Here is a 17,925-nt window from a genome sequence, read left to right as displayed (position 1 = left end):
GCTCTTTTATATTTTATTGATAAAGTGGCTCACGCAATTGATAATCATTCTCATTTAATTAGTATTTTCTTGGACTTCTCCAAGGCCTTCGACACTGTTGATCACGATATTCTACTCCACAAGTTATCACATTACGGAATACGTGGGAAGGCCTTGGAGTGGTTCAAGAGTTATTTGGAAAATAGAAGACAGTTTGTTATAATCAAAGATAATTGTTCAGTGATAAGAGAAGTAAATTGTGGTGTTCCGCAGGGAAGTTTATTAGGACCACTGTTATTTATTGCTTATATTAATGATTTTTGTCAGGCATCTGAAGTACTTTCTTTCATTCATTTTGCTGACGATACTAATGTATTTTTTGCCCACAATGATGCTAATTTTCTTGTTCAAAAAGTTAATTCTGAATTACAAAAAGTGAGCAATTGGGCAAGAGCCAACAAACTATCCTTGAATGCCCAAAAAACGAAATACATGATTTCCAGTAATACTGTTGATACTCTGAGTACAGCTATAGTTTTGAATGATATTCAGTTAGAAAGAGTTTCACATCTTAAATTTCTTGGAATTATTGTTGACGACAAACTTTCCTGGAAGTTACATATTGATTATATATCCAACACAATCTCGCGTAATATAGGCGTTATAAATAGAATGAATTCGTATATTCCACAAAAATCATTACTTATGTTATATTCTTCATTGATATTGCCTTATCTTAATTATGGTGTTTTAGTATGGGGTAACACTCATCAGAATCTACTGGATAGAGTGTTCCTTCTACAAAAGAAAGCTCTCCGTATCATCTGTTATCCTTCCATACCCTCCCACTCAAATTTGTTATTTTCCTCCAATAAGCTATTAAAAATTAAAGATTTGTTTTTATATAATTTGGGGCAATTTATGTACATGTACAGCAACGACTCACTCCCGTCCATTTTTGCTTCTATGTTTCAAAGAAATCAATCATTCCATGAGTATCCCACTCGACGCTCCAATGAATTTCATTTACCTCTTTTACGAACGATGTTTGCTAAGAACACACTTATTTACACTGGCCCAACTTACTGGAATTCCCTGAATAATGATATAAAAGATTCCCCCTCTATATATTCATTTAAAAGAAGATTAAAGTTTTTTTTATTGCAATTTTATGATCCCACAGAATTGAATTAGCCTGTTGGCTTATTTCAATTCCTTTTCGAAGAACTTGGCTTACAAGTGATTTACCGTATTTTCTCGTCTCTCTTGTCCTGAGACACCTACAGAGTAGGTTTGATTTCATTTATATTATTTCTGCATCTATTTCTCTATACTTTTCTATATAATGGTATCCTTTTCACGCATCCCATCATTTTTTTTTTCAATGAATTCTGTCGAGGATCACTGGATCTGTTCTGTCTTTCTGTCCGTTGTATTGTCTTCCTGTTATATTAGTCTTGTCTCGTTCTGTCTTGTCTCGTTCTGTCTTGTCTATGAGTCCCCCTTTATTAGTTTCGCCGTCCCAGTTTCGTTTTCTGTTTACTCGCCTGAGTATGTATGTCTGTTTGATACTCTATCTTCCTAGAGGGCTTCCAGACTTTTTTCTTTTTTACTTTATTCCCAGTCTTTCTTCCCCTTTTTGCATCCGTTCAATTTCTATTGACATTCTGTACTTGAGGGGCCCACATTCTACAAGCATTGTCTTTTTAGTGGGTCCCTCCATTTTTCGATGTCTTACGTATTATGTCGTCCTTATCACTTCAGTCAAGTTTCATTACAACGTATTTCTTATTCCAAGGTTCCTCGATTTTATTTTTCTCAATTTACTTTGTCTTGACTATGCAACCTTATTCTCTGTTACCAAAGAAAGTGAAATGTTTATGTTCTTTTCGAAAAATGAAATAAAGCATGAATTGAATTGAAAATTGAATTGAAAAGTAAATTTCTGTGGAATTCCCCTTATATTTTCTTCATATTGTTGTCAATTTATCCACATTTTCCTTAGGGTTCTGGTTTCCTTTAATCAGCTCATTACTAATTGATGCTGGGCATTTTTAATGTATTTCGAATCAATTCGTCATCCTCTACTGTCATCAACGAATTCAAGGCACTATACCTACAATTCATCCCGATTGACTCCTGAAGGTAGTTCCCCATTTTTTTTTTTTTTTAAGGAGTAATTTGAGAGCGTGTTCATGGTAGGGATTGGAGCTATCGCAGTGATTTACTCGTGAAACATAATTATGTGATGGAATATCATATCCGGATCCCGTCCTTGTTTTTAACGTGGCAAGAAAGGGATTTTATTTCTAATCTTTTCGAAATACAACTTTGTATAAAAACCAGGCTGTACTTGCACTTCCTTTTCTTTTGAAGAATTACATAGAATATTGCGACTACAGTGTAGACAACGCGTCACAGCGAACATACCATGGATACTAAAGTTAAGACAATTAAAAAAATGTGATTTTATTTTGACAAATAAATTTAATAACAACATCAAATCAACTGTTTCGTGTAACAATTGTAAGTGTATGAATTGGACACTAACGCATTGCAAATAGCGAGTTACAGAGATATTATGATGGCCAAGATATAATATTCTGTCTACAGAAGCCCAATGAGAAATATTTTCCTTGATTCATTCATGAAAGTATTAGCTGGTTGAATGTGTGTTAGTATACGAATACACTTTGTCTTGAGAGCTTCTGGTTAAAACTATGGGAAGAGGTGACTCCAAAAGAACTATATTTTATTTTTTAGTTCTTTTGGAGTCACCGTGGCTATTTAGGGGTTGAATGCGCCCCACAGAGAATAGTTCTTTTGGAGTCACCGAAGCCTAACCAGAAACTAGAAATTAGGCAAAGCAAATCTGTTTAACATTTTGGATCAAAAAAAAAAAAAAAATTAACACAAGAAGAGGAAAAGGAAAAAAATGATGTGAGACGATAAGTCGTATTGCGGATGCGACTTTGTGAAGGGATCCTTCACTGACCTTAGGCGGCGAACGATGTCAGTTAACTGTTCTATGATGTGTCAACACATTTGTGTTTATTGTTTTGTTCGAAAATGTTACATTTCAAAGAGTGACGGTACGAAGCAGCGCGCAATGTCAAAATTGCTTTGTGATGGCAGAATTCTTTTGTTAAAAATTGATACATTTCACAGAGTGACGGTACAAATCCGAGCACATTTTCAGAATCGCTTTGTGACATCAATTTGCAAACAGTATACTAATTGTAAAATGTCGTCATAGATGTGACGTTATGTTGCAAATAGCACTTTATGGAGTGTCAAACATGCCAACATTCTGACATACCCGGCGTTCAGACGATCCCCCTCTTCGCGGGAAGCGCGTAGAGAGATTGTATCTTTTTTACGATCGACCGTCCACACGTGTCTTGATATCCCCCGTTGAACGGGGGACAAATCACGGATAGGCACCGTATGCGCGTACAAAATGGCATTTTGAGCATGCGCACTTAGGAGAAAGCTGCATGAGCTGCGCGCTCTGTCCCCCACCAGAATTTGTTGCCGGGCTCGACAAGCTTTCCGGGGGACAGGGGAATGTCCCACCGAGCGTCGATCCACACGATGGGATTGCCCGGGGATGTCCTGGCAAACGGGTGATTCCCCTCGCAGCGGGGGATCGTCTGAACGCAGGGATAGCTGAAAATGTTTCACGTGAAGCTCTTTCAACCAATCACTAGAGGATGACATTTTGATCCAAAATAATGATATGTAATATCACGTGCTTAATCTAATAGGAGTGGACTCAGGATTTTTTTTTTCAGAATTTCTGAAGAATGTTCGCTCCGTGAATCATGTCTAGTGTTTCAAAAATTCTAGTAATATACGAGTGTATTGTTGAATAAGATGAATTACAATAAAGAGTTAATGTGGATTTGCGCAAAGAGGGCAGGGGGAACATGTTTCGAGCATTGTCTTTTCAGCGGGTCCCTCAATTTTTCTTACTGGACATATTGGTCGCTTTTTGACTGATGACAATATTTTTTTTTTTTTTATTTCAGTGCTTTACTGCCACTACATGGACATTTACATAACATTGACAATACATTGTCTGGTCTGAAATTGCGATACCCATGATGCTTGAGCAGTAAAACTTGGTGGGATGCACTTTTCCTATTTGAAGTCATCACTGGCAGATATTTGCTTGGTTTTGATGAGGCCTGGATTTTGAGTTCTATTACGTCACAAAAGCCGACCCTTACCCCATGGACCCATTTAGGTAGGCGGAGATAATGCAGACTTTTACCTTGAATTCCTTCTCGCGAGCGGCGAGCCTCGTGAGATTGTCGCTGAGCAGAAAAGCGGTGAGAATCGGGTCAGGGCTGGTGAGGCAGATGTACGCCTCGCTGGCCAGTGCGCGATGCGTGTGGAGATTGGTCAAGGAGTGCATCAAAGGGTCAGTGTCTGGCGGAAATGAAAGCAAGAACAACGGTGACGAAACAGCTTGGGAACTACGTCATCAAAATATTCTGACAACAGATGAATCAAACATGAAATTATTGCTATGGTAAGCCTAATTTCAGTGGCATTTTCAGCGGACTTGTTACATGATAAGGGAAACCTAAACCCAAAGAGAAATGCGGATTGAGTGAAAGCAGCAACACTAGTAGAACACATCAGTTAAAGTTGGAGGAAAATCAGACAATCGATGCAAAAGTTATGAATTTTTAAGGTTTTGGTGATGGAGCCGCTGGATGAGGAGACTACTAGAGGTTATGACGTCATGTGTTGCCAATACTACTATAAAGAAAGTATAGAGGGAGTTCCGTAACAATTCATTTTTTTTTTAACGACTCTACCATCGGGTACTGTAGAATTAACATCTGTTCCGAAGCAAAAAAAAAAAAAAAAAAAAAAAAAAAATCCCTGACAATTTCAGAATATCAATACATGTTTGGACTAAAGGTTAACTACATGTTTATATGAGTGTGTGGTTGCGTATCCCTGTTACGTGGGAAGGGGATGGTGAAGGTGCTACCTCTTGCACATGTACATTCTGTGCAATTGCAGAGGATGGCATGGGGGTCGGCGATGCGGTGTCCACGGCTGAGCAGCATGCGGATGATGTCCACCTCGTTGCAGTGGGCAGCCAGCATGAGGGGTGTGACATCACGGTCGAATTTCGAGTTGCTCTTTATATCGAAGCGAGTGCCAACACTCCTCTTCTTTCTCTCCTCTGTGATGATACAAAGACATTGTTTAAATTATAATAATTAATAATTGATACAGGCACTTTCTGTGACATGCGTTTGGGCACTAAACTGTATATACGATTCTTGACTTTCTATCTTTTAGGGAGGATTCGAGTTCAAATCTCGTCAAAGGAATAGACGGCCTAGATGTTTCTACCCACCATGCCCCTTTCGACCCAGGTATATAAAATGGGCACTGTATTCGGCAATGCTAGGGTAATCATAATGCCAAGGCCCCCTGTTAGAACAGTGGCAATACTGATGAGGTCAGATTGCAAAGAGAAGGCCATAATTATCAAAATCATTATGATCACAAATAATTGTGCCATTAGTTATATATTATCATTATCATTAGTTATATAATATTATCAACATTATAACTACGATATTGCCGTCATCATCATCATCATCACCTCCATCATCATGATTAATGCGTGAGCCTTTCACAACATAGAAGTCCTAGTGATCCTTATCTTCCGAGTCCTGACCATCCTTGGATGTTAAGTTTTACCTACGGACGCCCTCTTGACCCAGGCGTTGCTTTGATGGGAGCACCTTACATGCAATGCGGCCGATAATCATGACTGCAATACACTTTTGAAGAACAATGTTTACAGTTACGTATTCCTTTGGACTGAATTCAAATTCTAACCGCAGATTTCGTCATTACTCCAACCGAAAAACTGGAGGGGCAACCCTGTGTAGATAAAGTATATATCATCATAGTCATTCGCGACCGTTGCTGCTAGTTCTGATGTATCAGCTCACACCATACTACTCTGATTGTTTGATTTGTTACGCTTCTAGACTACCTCACAGTTGTTTAATGCAGATGCACCTAGCAGTAAGAAGCTCAGGAATGAAATGTTTATTGACGTTATGGTAATGTTGTGTTCGTGTAATGTAATTGTACTTGAAAATGAAAAGGCGCTCCCTAATTTTACTAATGCTTTATGACGTTACTTTCTGGCATATCTAGAAATCACCTTTTTCATTCATCAGGGGATGGTCAAGGAGTACCATTGTGATCCGGATGTAGCCTTTGCTGATGGCGACCATCAGACACTCGTGTACGTGCACCGGGTTCATCATGAGGCCATAGTTGTTGACCAGATACTCGACGATCTCGCCGTGCTCGACCTCCGTGGCGATCTCCAGGGCGGTGCGGTCTTTGAAGTCCGTCATCTGCATCAGGTGCTGCTGCCCGCTCTCGCTCTGCCCCTCCATGGTCTCCCGAACCTTCGGCAGGTTGCCCATGGAGACGGCTTGGAAGAAGGACAGATCTTCTTCCTGGAGGACATGACCTGCGCTGAAGGTCAGCGTTCGTCCCCGGAGCTGCCTCCCTTTCGGCATTGTCTCTATGTCCTTCTCATTTATGAGGTGAGTAAACTTGCTAGTCGTCTACTCGATTCTATCTCACCTGCAGGTGGCAAATGGTAAGTTTACTCTTGCGTTTTATGTTACTAATACTATGTTTAGGTGATGTCCGTCATCTCGAAAGTTCATTTATCCGAATAAGATATACGGTTCTTAAATCCGAAATTTTAAAGCAGTTCCGTCCTAATGAACTCTCAGAATTAGACCCACGATATTCATTCCGTTTTCGAATTAACAAGCCTTTGGAATAACTAACCATACTTCAAGTTCTTATTAACGAATCTTCCGAATAATGAAACTTATTCATTTTCGGATTATTAAACAAACCTACGGAATGACGGACCTTTGGAACAACAACTGTATCCCTATTTTTGATATAGATATTTTCTTGCACAAACATCACTTGGTGAGATGAGTTTTTGTTCAATGGATATACCGACGTCCTCTCACTCTTCCTTGTTTAAGTTCAATGCCTAAAGCAGTAGTGCCCTACAGGACTATTCTATACACCATCTGCGTGTTGAGTCGAATAAAAAGAGTTTCAACAAACAACCAGAATGGAATGGAAATTCTCAAATTCGGAGCAATATCGGACAAAATATAAAAATTTTAATGAAAACATTAGCAAAGAGGATGACAGTCTATTGGCATACGAACTGGATACATTCGGATTGCCGGTTTGCCGACTGAACTATGGAAAGCCCAGTATACGATGTCCGTCCCTGAAACCCTTAGTTTTCTTTACTTTCGTGGACAAAAGTTACATAAACTTGACACAAACCAGACGGAAAGAAATCAACTTGGGCATAAATGTGAAGGATCATCGAAGCGATACAGATTTTTGAACGTAATAAACGAAAACAAAGGAAAACAATCACCTATATATTTGATAAAGATGAAAAATGAGCAAAGGATATCGGGATTCTCATAGGCTTTCACTGGATTTTTCCCTCTTAATCCAAGTTGGTTTCATTCCTCCGGGTTTTCCATTTATACTTATAGTTCAGTCGGTAAAAGCACCGGTCTAGCAATCCCGAGGTCTCGGGTTCACGTCCCAATTTGAACCCATTTTCTTTCCTATTTTTTTTTTCATATCATATATATTGTTCTGGTCAGTTTCACTTGTTTGCATTTCAAATGTTAAAAAAAAAAAATGTTACGAAAACTTTACTGCAGAATCTGTTCAAAAATCGTGATGTTCGTCACAACAGCACAAGATAATCAAAGTGATGATGTCATCGACATATTCTCCTTGTTTGAGCGAATGTGTCGTTACATGTGTAATACTCCCAGTTGTGTGGGCGACACTACGTCTTTACTTCTACTTTCCACTTTCCCACATGACGTAATCTTGTTTTTCTCCAAGTGAATTTAGAAGTATTGATGGTTGTGTGTTGTGTACTTACATGATTATACCGTCTTCTGGGAAAACAAAATTTTATGTCTTCATAAAACAGTGGTAAGATCAATAAACTTTACTTTAATCCACATATGTTTACATGATACGGGTCAAACCAACTCCCAGTGAAGATGGAATGTCATTGTTAGTTAACTTACGGCCAATTTACCAGCATTAACTTTTGCTACTCAAACCAGACTTTTGCTAAAACTTCGGTAATTTTATACTCTCGAGTTCTTTAAGGGGAGGCTAGAAACTGATCAGTGGGAATCAGTGGGAATGCTGGAGGATGATTGTTCCAATCCTTGTGGGATTCATTTGAGAGTACATTATGTATCTATTGTTGTGTAAAAATTATTTGCTTCAGAATGGTTTCATATTCAAGTAATGTGCAGTTTAATGTTTCCAGGTTAGCATGCCTCTACAGAAACGGGGCCTTAACCTGCACATTACTTGAATATGAGACCATTCTGAAGCAAATGATTTTCACACAACAATAGATATAAAAATGCACTCTTCAATGAATCACACAGGGATTAGAACAATCATCCCTCAGCATTCCCATTGATTCCCACTGATCAGTTACTAGCCATCCCCTCTAGCATCAGTCGTAACAAATTTGAGGTTTTGAGATAAATCGAAAATGAATGACGTCTGCTGTCTACACCGTTCAATCCATTCATACATCGTCTTGACTGTTAGGATTGAACTGAAGGCTCATATCGGAAAAAATATAATCCATGATGCTTAAAGGTAGTCCAAAAGGCCTACTCAGGGCTGCCGAAACATTACCAATATGGATATCAACTCAAGCTAGAAAAGCACTGTGAGAGCGCAGACCTCCGCATAGCAGGTCCTTTCCACCCATACACGCATGCTGAATTTTCCATTTCGAAAAAGAAAGAAAAAAAAAAATCAAAGCTATCTATATTATAATGATGCTTGATAACTGAACTAATTACCCATTTACGAGACGATACCAGAACATTAACATCCGACTAACTATAGCTTTGTTTTTCTAGTTTGTAACGCCTACCCTCACCTTAAATCATACATTTGGAAGTTCTTTCAGACCAGCAATTCTTTACAACTTTAGACAAAACGTTTCAATTTGAATAACGTTTTCAAAACCTCAAATCTCACACCCATATAACAATACTAGCTACTTGGTCTCTAATTAAATCGCATTGAATATTCAAAGGTAGACAGACTGAGACAGATGCTATTTTGCTATTTTGCTTTTCATAGAGTACATAAATCTTTGTGCTAGAGTTATTTGTTTCCTCAAAGCTTTTTTAAAACTATTGTTACAGTTGAAAGTCGTTCCTAAATACACGTCTTAGTCACATACTTTTATAGGTTCGTTAGCAAAATAAAACTTTGGAATGTTTCTCAGTTTTACTCCTCTAGAAAAAAAAAATGTTTGTCTTTGCGGTATTATTAAACAGTAAGATGACACATTTAGCAATAATTATGCAGAATCAGCGTTAAGAGCATCATGTAAATCATTTGCACTTTCAGCAAGTACAGAAGTATCATGAGCGTTCAAAAAGTAAATTGATTCATATGTTGTAGGTATCAATTTCTTTCTCATAATGGCAATCGTGGATTGACGAAGACAGAGAGCGCAAAGCATTGTATCTCTCAAGTGGTAAAAGTGATTCAAAATTATCATTCAGGTACAGCACAAATAAAATTGGTGGACAAACTTTCACTTTATCTTCGTTCAACGTTGCTTTAAGAAAATTTTCATGTGTTACCTCCATATGAAATGCAAGCTTTAGCGATGTCATAACTTTTTATTATTACACGCAATGAATTTCCAGTAATGCCGTGCTTCAGTGATTTTATCCAAAACGAACTACGACCAAGTAAATCAAATGCTTTTTGTTATAGTCCACAAAAGCGCAATCTTTCTCTTTTTTTTTTTTGGTAAATCCAATCAACGATTGTATGCAATTCGAACGTATGATCGATAGTTATAGAATAACTTGACCACTTTAGGGCAAATGCAAACCTCCAATACGCGCAGCTTGAACTCTGAAGTTCATCGACCTTTATCTACCAAAATACCAAACGTCCTTCAAAAATTCACTGAAAATTTCCGGATCACACAAAATTTTAATCATATGTTTCTTGTGCCATTCTCAAACTTATCTGTAAGTTTCATCCAAATCCGTTTACAAAATGTTGACTTATTCTGCACACAGACAAACAAACAAACACCAGCAAAAACATTACCTCCTTGCCGGAGGTTATAAGGTGACCGGGAAAATCCCTAAAGAATCGTTGCATCCGGAGATGAGTACAAATCGAAACTTTTCTTCCGACGAATTCTTTTTTATAGTAACAAAACAAAAAAGAAATGATTTAAAAGAAAATTCCAGGAACTATGCAGAACTCGATCGATGGTCATGATGGCAGACCGCATGGATAATCAAATCTACCAAAGTCGAAAACTGCTGTAATTTAAATCATTGCTTGAGGTAGGCATACATGAGTGGACACAAGGGAAGGATGTTTCTTTCAAACTGATCGTTTCATCAATTTCAATTCCTTTTTCAAATGGTTTTCTGTTCCTCTATAACTCAATACGCTAGCGAACGAAAAAACACACACAAAAAAAACAACAAACAACGATCTCGTTCGCGTTCATCACTTTCCTTCATTTACTTCAGACAATGGCGGGTTCGGACAATTCGATACATCTATAGAAGTGACATACAACAACTCGTGTATTGCAACGAAAGGTCGTATAGTCTTATTAAAACCTACCTTGGACTGAAAACTGGATATCACGCCTTCTCGATCCGTAAGTAAGTACCAGAGTAGAACAACTGTTCACGAAGCATTCCCAACTACGAGGTTCACTGGTAACCATATGAACGCACAGAATAATCCTTCCAGTGGGCAATGTTTCAGAGCATCTTCTGTTTGGGAAACAACGTCGAATCTGTGTAAAAATGCGCTACGAACGACTAATAAGGCAGCCTTTGTATGGTTCCTGGATTATTGTGCCCAATAATAGTCGAACGCTCGTCTCTTCAACGTTAATACAGCAAAGGGAAACGAACTTACGACATGAAACCGAATATTCGGATGAAGGTACTGTACGGTATCATGTTTCACGAACAAAGTTTAGGACACGATGCTCGCTGCATGTGAAAGAGGCAAATATCTTACAAAGCTTCCTATATATACCAGCAACAGCTCGAAGCTGTCTGATGTGATGTTTTGCGTGTTATATATACCGACATTTTATGCGGAACTGCAGAAGAAGTCAATCCCTCTAAAAGCACGAGGTCTTGAAATGGAAGAAAAGGTGAAATTCACTACATCCCATAGCTTTTTTCTCTCTTAAAATGATTTTCAAGCGTTAGCAAGAGTTGATCATATTCTAGCCATGACAAGCCAATGAGGTTATATCCTAGTTGATCAAGATAAGGTTAATATGTTTACTTTTTTTGTCTTGAAAATATTGGGAAATTCAGACACATCATCCTTGAAATATACATTTGCTTTGACAGCATGTATCATTATCATAATATGTGACTCTGCATCGTAAATCACCTCAAAAAGTCGCCAAACATGTTTTTTTTTTTTTTATTTAAGGGCAGATTCTGATAGAACAGACTCTATAATACGCTTCAAAGTGACATAATTATAAAATCAATAGAAATGGACTTTCTCAACTCATCTAAATAATGGCAAGATTTATACACACTCTGGAAAAGTGTGTAATTAGAAAAGAGGTTCGAAGTTTAGAGTCTAGTCAAGGTCGTACTTTCATCCAGCTGCATGTGCTCGCTGCCAATGAAAGGAGCCGTGGAGATGATGTAAAACTCACTGTAAACCATTATGATGGCCCATGGATGATTATTAAACAACGAAAGTCTGGTGCACAATATGACGTATATAATAATATGACCGATACTAAATTCTAACGCAATGGCATCATTCTTCCAAAAGTTATTAGAGCTAAAAATAGAAAAGTAATTCAAGGATTTCTGCTGCTCCGGGTCAGTTAATCTGAGAAAGCCTAATGCAAACCCGAAACAAAGTGTTTTAGGGGGGAAAACGCAAAAGTCAATTTCCCATTTGTTTTATGATCCCAAACTCTGGAAACTCAACTGTATGCTGGTATAAGAAGAATTGCTCGTTAAGAAAAAAACAACAACAACAACAACTACGAGTTGACAAGGTTTTCCATTATCACCTTTTTTAGTCCACGCGGAAAATCTGGTCGTGTGTGTTTTGGTTTCGTGATGCACGGTCACACATAATATTCTGCACTTGAATGAGTTTAATCTTTTTTTTTCATCACAGTTATATTGAATAATACTATCTCCTTGGTTTCCCGTGATGGATACAGATTTTGAATGTATTAGAATCTTCTACATTCATTGTGTGTATATTTGATATTTCAACGTATTGAGAATACTTATTTTCATTTTAATATGATTTGTTCTTCTCTCGTGCTATGTTTGTACATTGTCACTCCTTGTTGAAAATAAAAGAAACGAAACAAAACAAAATACAGGGGAAATGTACACGTGGTTATCTTTGAACACAAAACATCTCGTAAAACCAAAATATAGAACACTCTTTCATAGGCACACATAGACATAGCTACATAAGACACTCAACATTCCTACTCAAATAACACTCAAGAGTCAAAGCTTAATATACGCACACATGAAAGGGCAAAACTTAAACAATTATGAGCGAATGAGAATAATAATAATAATAATAATAATAATTGCATTTATATGGCGCTTCATACTGACGTTTCTAAGCGCACTTTGCTACTCATACAAATAGATTAGAAAACACAATAACATTAACAAAATCAGCGTTAACAGTAACAAAAGAAGAAGAAAGAAAAGAAAAGAAAAGAAAAATACATGTGATACAATGGTACAATAATTGATAACTGTGTGCGCCTCCAAAAAAAAAAAAAATTACAACTGATTAAACAGGTGAGTTTTAAGAAGAATTTTGAATAATTCGACAGATGAGGCATTCTGAATATACAGAGGGAGTTTATTCCAAAGAGTGGGAGCAATGGAAGAGAAGGCTCGGTCACCATAACGGGTTTTTGTACGTGGGCCATGAAGTAATTGGAGAGAGGAAGATGAACGGAGGGGTCTGGCAGAAGAGGAGGAGCGGAGAGAGACTAGGTTTTGAAGATATATGGGTGCAAGATTACGTGTGATTTTGTACGTCAGAAGTAGGATCTTGAAAGTAATACGGGAATGGACTGGAAGCCAGTGTAGTGAGCGGAGAACAGGAGATATATGGTCATGTCTCCTACTAAGGGAGACTAATCTAGCGGCTGAATTTTGGATACGTTGGAGAGGGGATATGTGAGAAAGAGGGAGGCCGGCAAGGAGGGAGTTGCAGTAGTCCAGATAGGAGGAGACAAAGGCATGGACGAGCCGCTCAGCTGATGATTGATCAAGCAGACGCCTGATCTTCCCTATTTTGAAAATACCCCATGATGCAGACTTACAAATGTTTGTGATATGGTGTTTAAGAGTTAAGTGTTTGTCCAAAGTAAAGCCAAGGTCTCTAACACAGTCAGAGACCTTAATAATCCCATCCCGAGTAGTTAGATCTGGTAGAGGAACTGTGCTCCTAAACTGTGATGAGAAATGGATGAGTTCAGACTTGTCTTCGTTCAGACGGAGTCTGTTGGCAGTGGACCAGGCTTTGATGTCGTTGAGAACATTAGAATGTTTTCGTGTTTTTTTTTCCTCTCTCTCCGTCTGTCTGTCTGTCTCTTTCTCTCTCTCTCTCTCCCTCTGATAGGATAAAAGAAGGAAACGTCCCGACTGCTCACACATATACTTTGATTTCAAACAGAGTTTGGGTTTCACTCATAACTATTTATGACGGATGAGAAAGTTGAGATCGTGAAAATGTCTTGTTATCGTCACAGTTGTGTTGGGAGGTATATGATCTGCATGTCGGCTCTATACCTATGACCTTCGTGACTAAGTCACAGTCACATATCAAGCCGTCCTGAAATCGAACACTAATTGTCCTATCTATGAATTTATATTCCATTATTCCATTACCGAGCTTTTCAATAATTTTATTTTCTTTCTCCCCTGTAAAGCTACGGTCGCAAAGGTTCGTGCGAACGATGCGTTCGTACGAATGTCACTGTTCGTACGAATTCTGGAGCTCGTACGGCCGCCAAACGAAGAGGTTTTGTACGAAGTTGAAAAATATCTTGGACAAGACCGTGGACCAGGCTACGAACTTACGAACGGTCTACGAACGGTCTACGAACGTTGGTTTCGTACGGCCTTCTTAAGAAGATCGATCTTACGAAATTGCCTAAAAATCGTTCGTACGGCGTTCGTAGCAGTTCTTGATGGTATTTGTGACCGAGCCATTACTTGCTGAACCAACTTCTAAATTATCATGGACAGCACCCCCCCCCCCCCTTCGAATTAACCGAAAATGTCCTTATTTCATCCAAGTGTCAAAATAATTGCTCGGACCATAATGATCACGTGTGAATGATCTCTTTTGAGAAATAAACGTTTTGTTTTGTTTTTTTTGAAAATTATATATCAGAATGAGGAAATTGACAAACGGGTTTATTGCAACAGATTCAACACCGAGATTAACCATCAACGAAGAAAGAAAGAAATGTATCTCTATTAGTATTTTGATTTGCTAATGCTATTTTTCTGTACACTGGATTATTGTGCATGCTTTTTGATTTTCTATCGACTTGTTGTTAATTTGAATCCTTGACATACTTGATGTGAATTGAAAACACAGATCTATGATGACACACAAAAACAAACACACACATTTTCACTAAATTTTTTCACTAAATTTATTTGGTATGATTCAATAGGCTATAGCAATGTCATTGCATAGAAATTTCATGTTGGAATAAAACAATAAACAAATGTGATCACCATTATGTTAATCGTTCACTTTGAAAACAAATTCAAATAACTCATGATGCAAAATTACTTCTAAGGAATGAAATCAGTAGTCAAACTCCACCCCACCACCCGCCCTAGCCCATTTACACATATACAGACTAAAGTACCAACACCACATATACACACCCACACACACACCCACACACACATCATCATCACCATCAAACACACTTACACACAAACAACAAACAAACAATAGAAGCCACAAAAAGACACACACACAAACACAAACACACACTCATGCACTGAAATGCTTTTTTTTTTTCTTTAGAATATTCTTATCCGAGCTAGGGTATTAACGCTTCGTTTTGAGCAAAGCATTTACCGGTTATAAGTATGTTGTTTATTTCTACATTTCTAGATTAAAAAAAAAAATAAATCTTTGATTTCTCGCTGTCCATGATCATAATTACATTACATAATCAAGGATATCTGTGCATATTAAAACGTCTGATCCCGATTGTGTATACAAAATGTTTCAAAATCATGCAGTTATTATGAGCAGATACATTGGAAAGATATTCATTTGTAGACAACTGAAAAAAAAAATGAGAAATCATGGCTAAAGCTTATGAAGAGTTTTATTGCAAAATGAGCTAAGTTCCATTTTTAAACATTTCAAAGCAAGTCCATCATCAGGTAGAGCAAAATTAAACCTTTCCACTAATACCTAACTTGTGAAATAACAAGGAATATTCTTGAAGTTATCTTTTAACATCCTGTATTTGTCTATTATTTTCCTAGTTTTTTAGTGGCTTTAACCAATATTTCCACTTTAAGAATGGAATTCGCTCGTTTTGGCGATAAAACTCTTCATGTATAATTATGATTATATATATATATATATATATATATATATATATATATATAATATTATATGCATAATATAATCCGACAAAGTTCTTCTTCACTATTAAACCCAGTTTACTCTGGATTTCGTTATTCTACCGTGAGTAATACGATTCATATATGTATCATACAATGTAATCACGTGAATCACGATTACGATCTCATTACAATATCGGATGCTATCGGGTTGCCACATTCTCTATTGATCTGTAAGTGTGTTAAGTGTGGCAAGTGAGTCACAGGCAGAAGTTGAATATCATCATTTGACCCAAGATGCGTAAGCTATTGCACAAGGAAATAAGAATATAGAAAATAAGATTCCGGTCTTGTAAAATCACGTCCTATGGCGACCCCTGAAGATTATGATTACGTCTGACGTCACAAATTGAGGGATTCTGTTTTCTGCGTCCACTAAAGGGCTTATAACACAAGCGGAGACTCTTGCCACTCGAAAGACCATAAAATGGTTTCCGCCTTCAGCAAGATGGCGACTTCAGGGAGACCTCCAAGGTGACGTCTGAGACGTCTCCAAACAGGGTGATAACTTTAATGCGGAAGTCCCTGGGACTTTTCCGAGAAAAGAAATCTCAGTTGCGGTCACGTCTTTAACGACGTCTCCATGAGCATTGTCGCCAGTAGATCGCCACGGGTTTCAGCAAGGTTGCAGAGAGGTTGCGGAGAGGCTGCGAACAAAATAACGAATTAGTCTCCTCGAAGTGGTGGCGGAGACATCTCCGAGACTAGCTGGAGACTAGAAAAGGTCTCAAAAAAAAAAAAAAAAATCCTTGTTCGATTCTCCCGCTACCCTCGGAGACCTGGATGGTCTCCGGAATACGTTGCGGAGACATTTTCGCAACCAGCTACACTCGAGTCGCCACCAGGTCCCCAAGGAGTCTCCAAACCAATGAGGCGGCTGCTTATTAAAGCTCCATCGCCTGAAAAATAGGCTACGAAAAAAAAATATACGCCATGAATAAGTATGGCATAACGATATTAAATAATTTGCTCCGGATCTTGTTGTAATCAGGCGCACCGGTGCACTTTGCAGTTGATGCCCTCATGGAAGGCAAGATTTTTCTTTTCTTTTCTCGGATAGAGTTGGGTGAGTACAAAACAAATCTAAAATGACAACGAATACGAGATACATTTTTGATCAAACAATTTCAGGTTTGTAGACCTATTTACACCAATAAAAGTAAAAACATTCTTGTTGAAGTCAGCATGTAATAATTGGATGGAAGGGGAACTCCAGGAGATGAAGTAATAATCATTTGACTTCCTCTTGAGTAAGTAAACGGAAAAAAAAAGAAGAAGGAAAGGATGGCTGGAATATACCCGGCACGAGTAAACACTATTTACATGTTAAAACTGAGACATGCACCTTACGGGGAAACAGTATCGAAATCCATTAAATGGTAATCAAGCAGTACATACCACCAGAATCTAGTTAACTTAATCCATACAACATACAATCATTTCTTCTTCTTTATTTTCTCAATTAGCTGAAAAACCTCGTTCAGATTTTAAAGGCAGTTAGTATCCGATAACACGGAAGAAATTCTCCCTCAGAGTTCGTCATCTATGACCTCAAGCCAACCTACCGTTTGTTTTCCTCTGTGTTGTCTTTTGATTATCGATGATGATCAATCTAAATATCGCTATGCCCTTTAAAGGGATCGTACAGTTCTGGTTGAGACCTAATTTCAGGTTTCTCACATCTTTTGGTGAGATAATGAGAAACCTCTTATGAAATATGAAAGAGCATGTAATTCTTTGAGGAATTCAACGTTTATTTGATGAAAATTGGTTTTGAAATGGCTAAGATATCCAAAAAAGAGTGATTCTAATAAAGTGTGGGACCCACACTTTATTACGATCGCTTTGTTTTACTTTGTTTTTGGATGTTTCGGTCATTCAAAACCTGATGTTCATCGTCATAAAAACTTTGAATTCCTCTTAAAATGGTATGCTCTGTACAATATCATAAGTGTTTTCTTAGTATCTCACAAAAAGTTAAAAGTCCAATTCTCATCTCCACCAATACTGTACAATCCCTTTAGATACATACGATGATGCAGATTCTTATTATAATATATTGTATATATACAAACAATGATATGAAAGGTTC

General features: G+C 37.8%; 1 protein-coding gene across 1 annotated transcript in view; it reads right to left on the bottom strand.

Annotated features, from left to right (window-relative positions):
- LOC140239668 (short transient receptor potential channel 7-like) overlaps positions 1 to 6,554 on the bottom strand; it is a 39,403-nt gene extending 32,849 nt beyond the window's left edge. Inside the window, exons 1-3 of the mRNA XM_072319498.1 lie at positions 6,188 to 6,554; positions 4,988 to 5,185; positions 4,256 to 4,413 (exon numbers count right to left, since the gene is read on the bottom strand). Of these exons, the coding sequence (XP_072175599.1) occupies positions 4,256 to 4,413; positions 4,988 to 5,185; positions 6,188 to 6,554 (723 nt within the window). The remainder of the gene's footprint in view (positions 1 to 4,255; positions 4,414 to 4,987; positions 5,186 to 6,187) is intronic.
- Between the last annotated feature and the right edge of the window lie 11,371 nt (positions 6,555 to 17,925).

Source organism: Diadema setosum, chromosome 16 (genome assembly GCF_964275005.1).
Source record: "Diadema setosum chromosome 16, eeDiaSeto1, whole genome shotgun sequence".
In the NCBI taxonomy this organism is placed as follows: domain Eukaryota; kingdom Metazoa; phylum Echinodermata; class Echinoidea; order Diadematoida; family Diadematidae; genus Diadema; species Diadema setosum.
The sequence above is the reverse complement of the archived record's forward strand: the minus strand, read 5'-3'. Positions and strand labels throughout refer to the sequence as shown.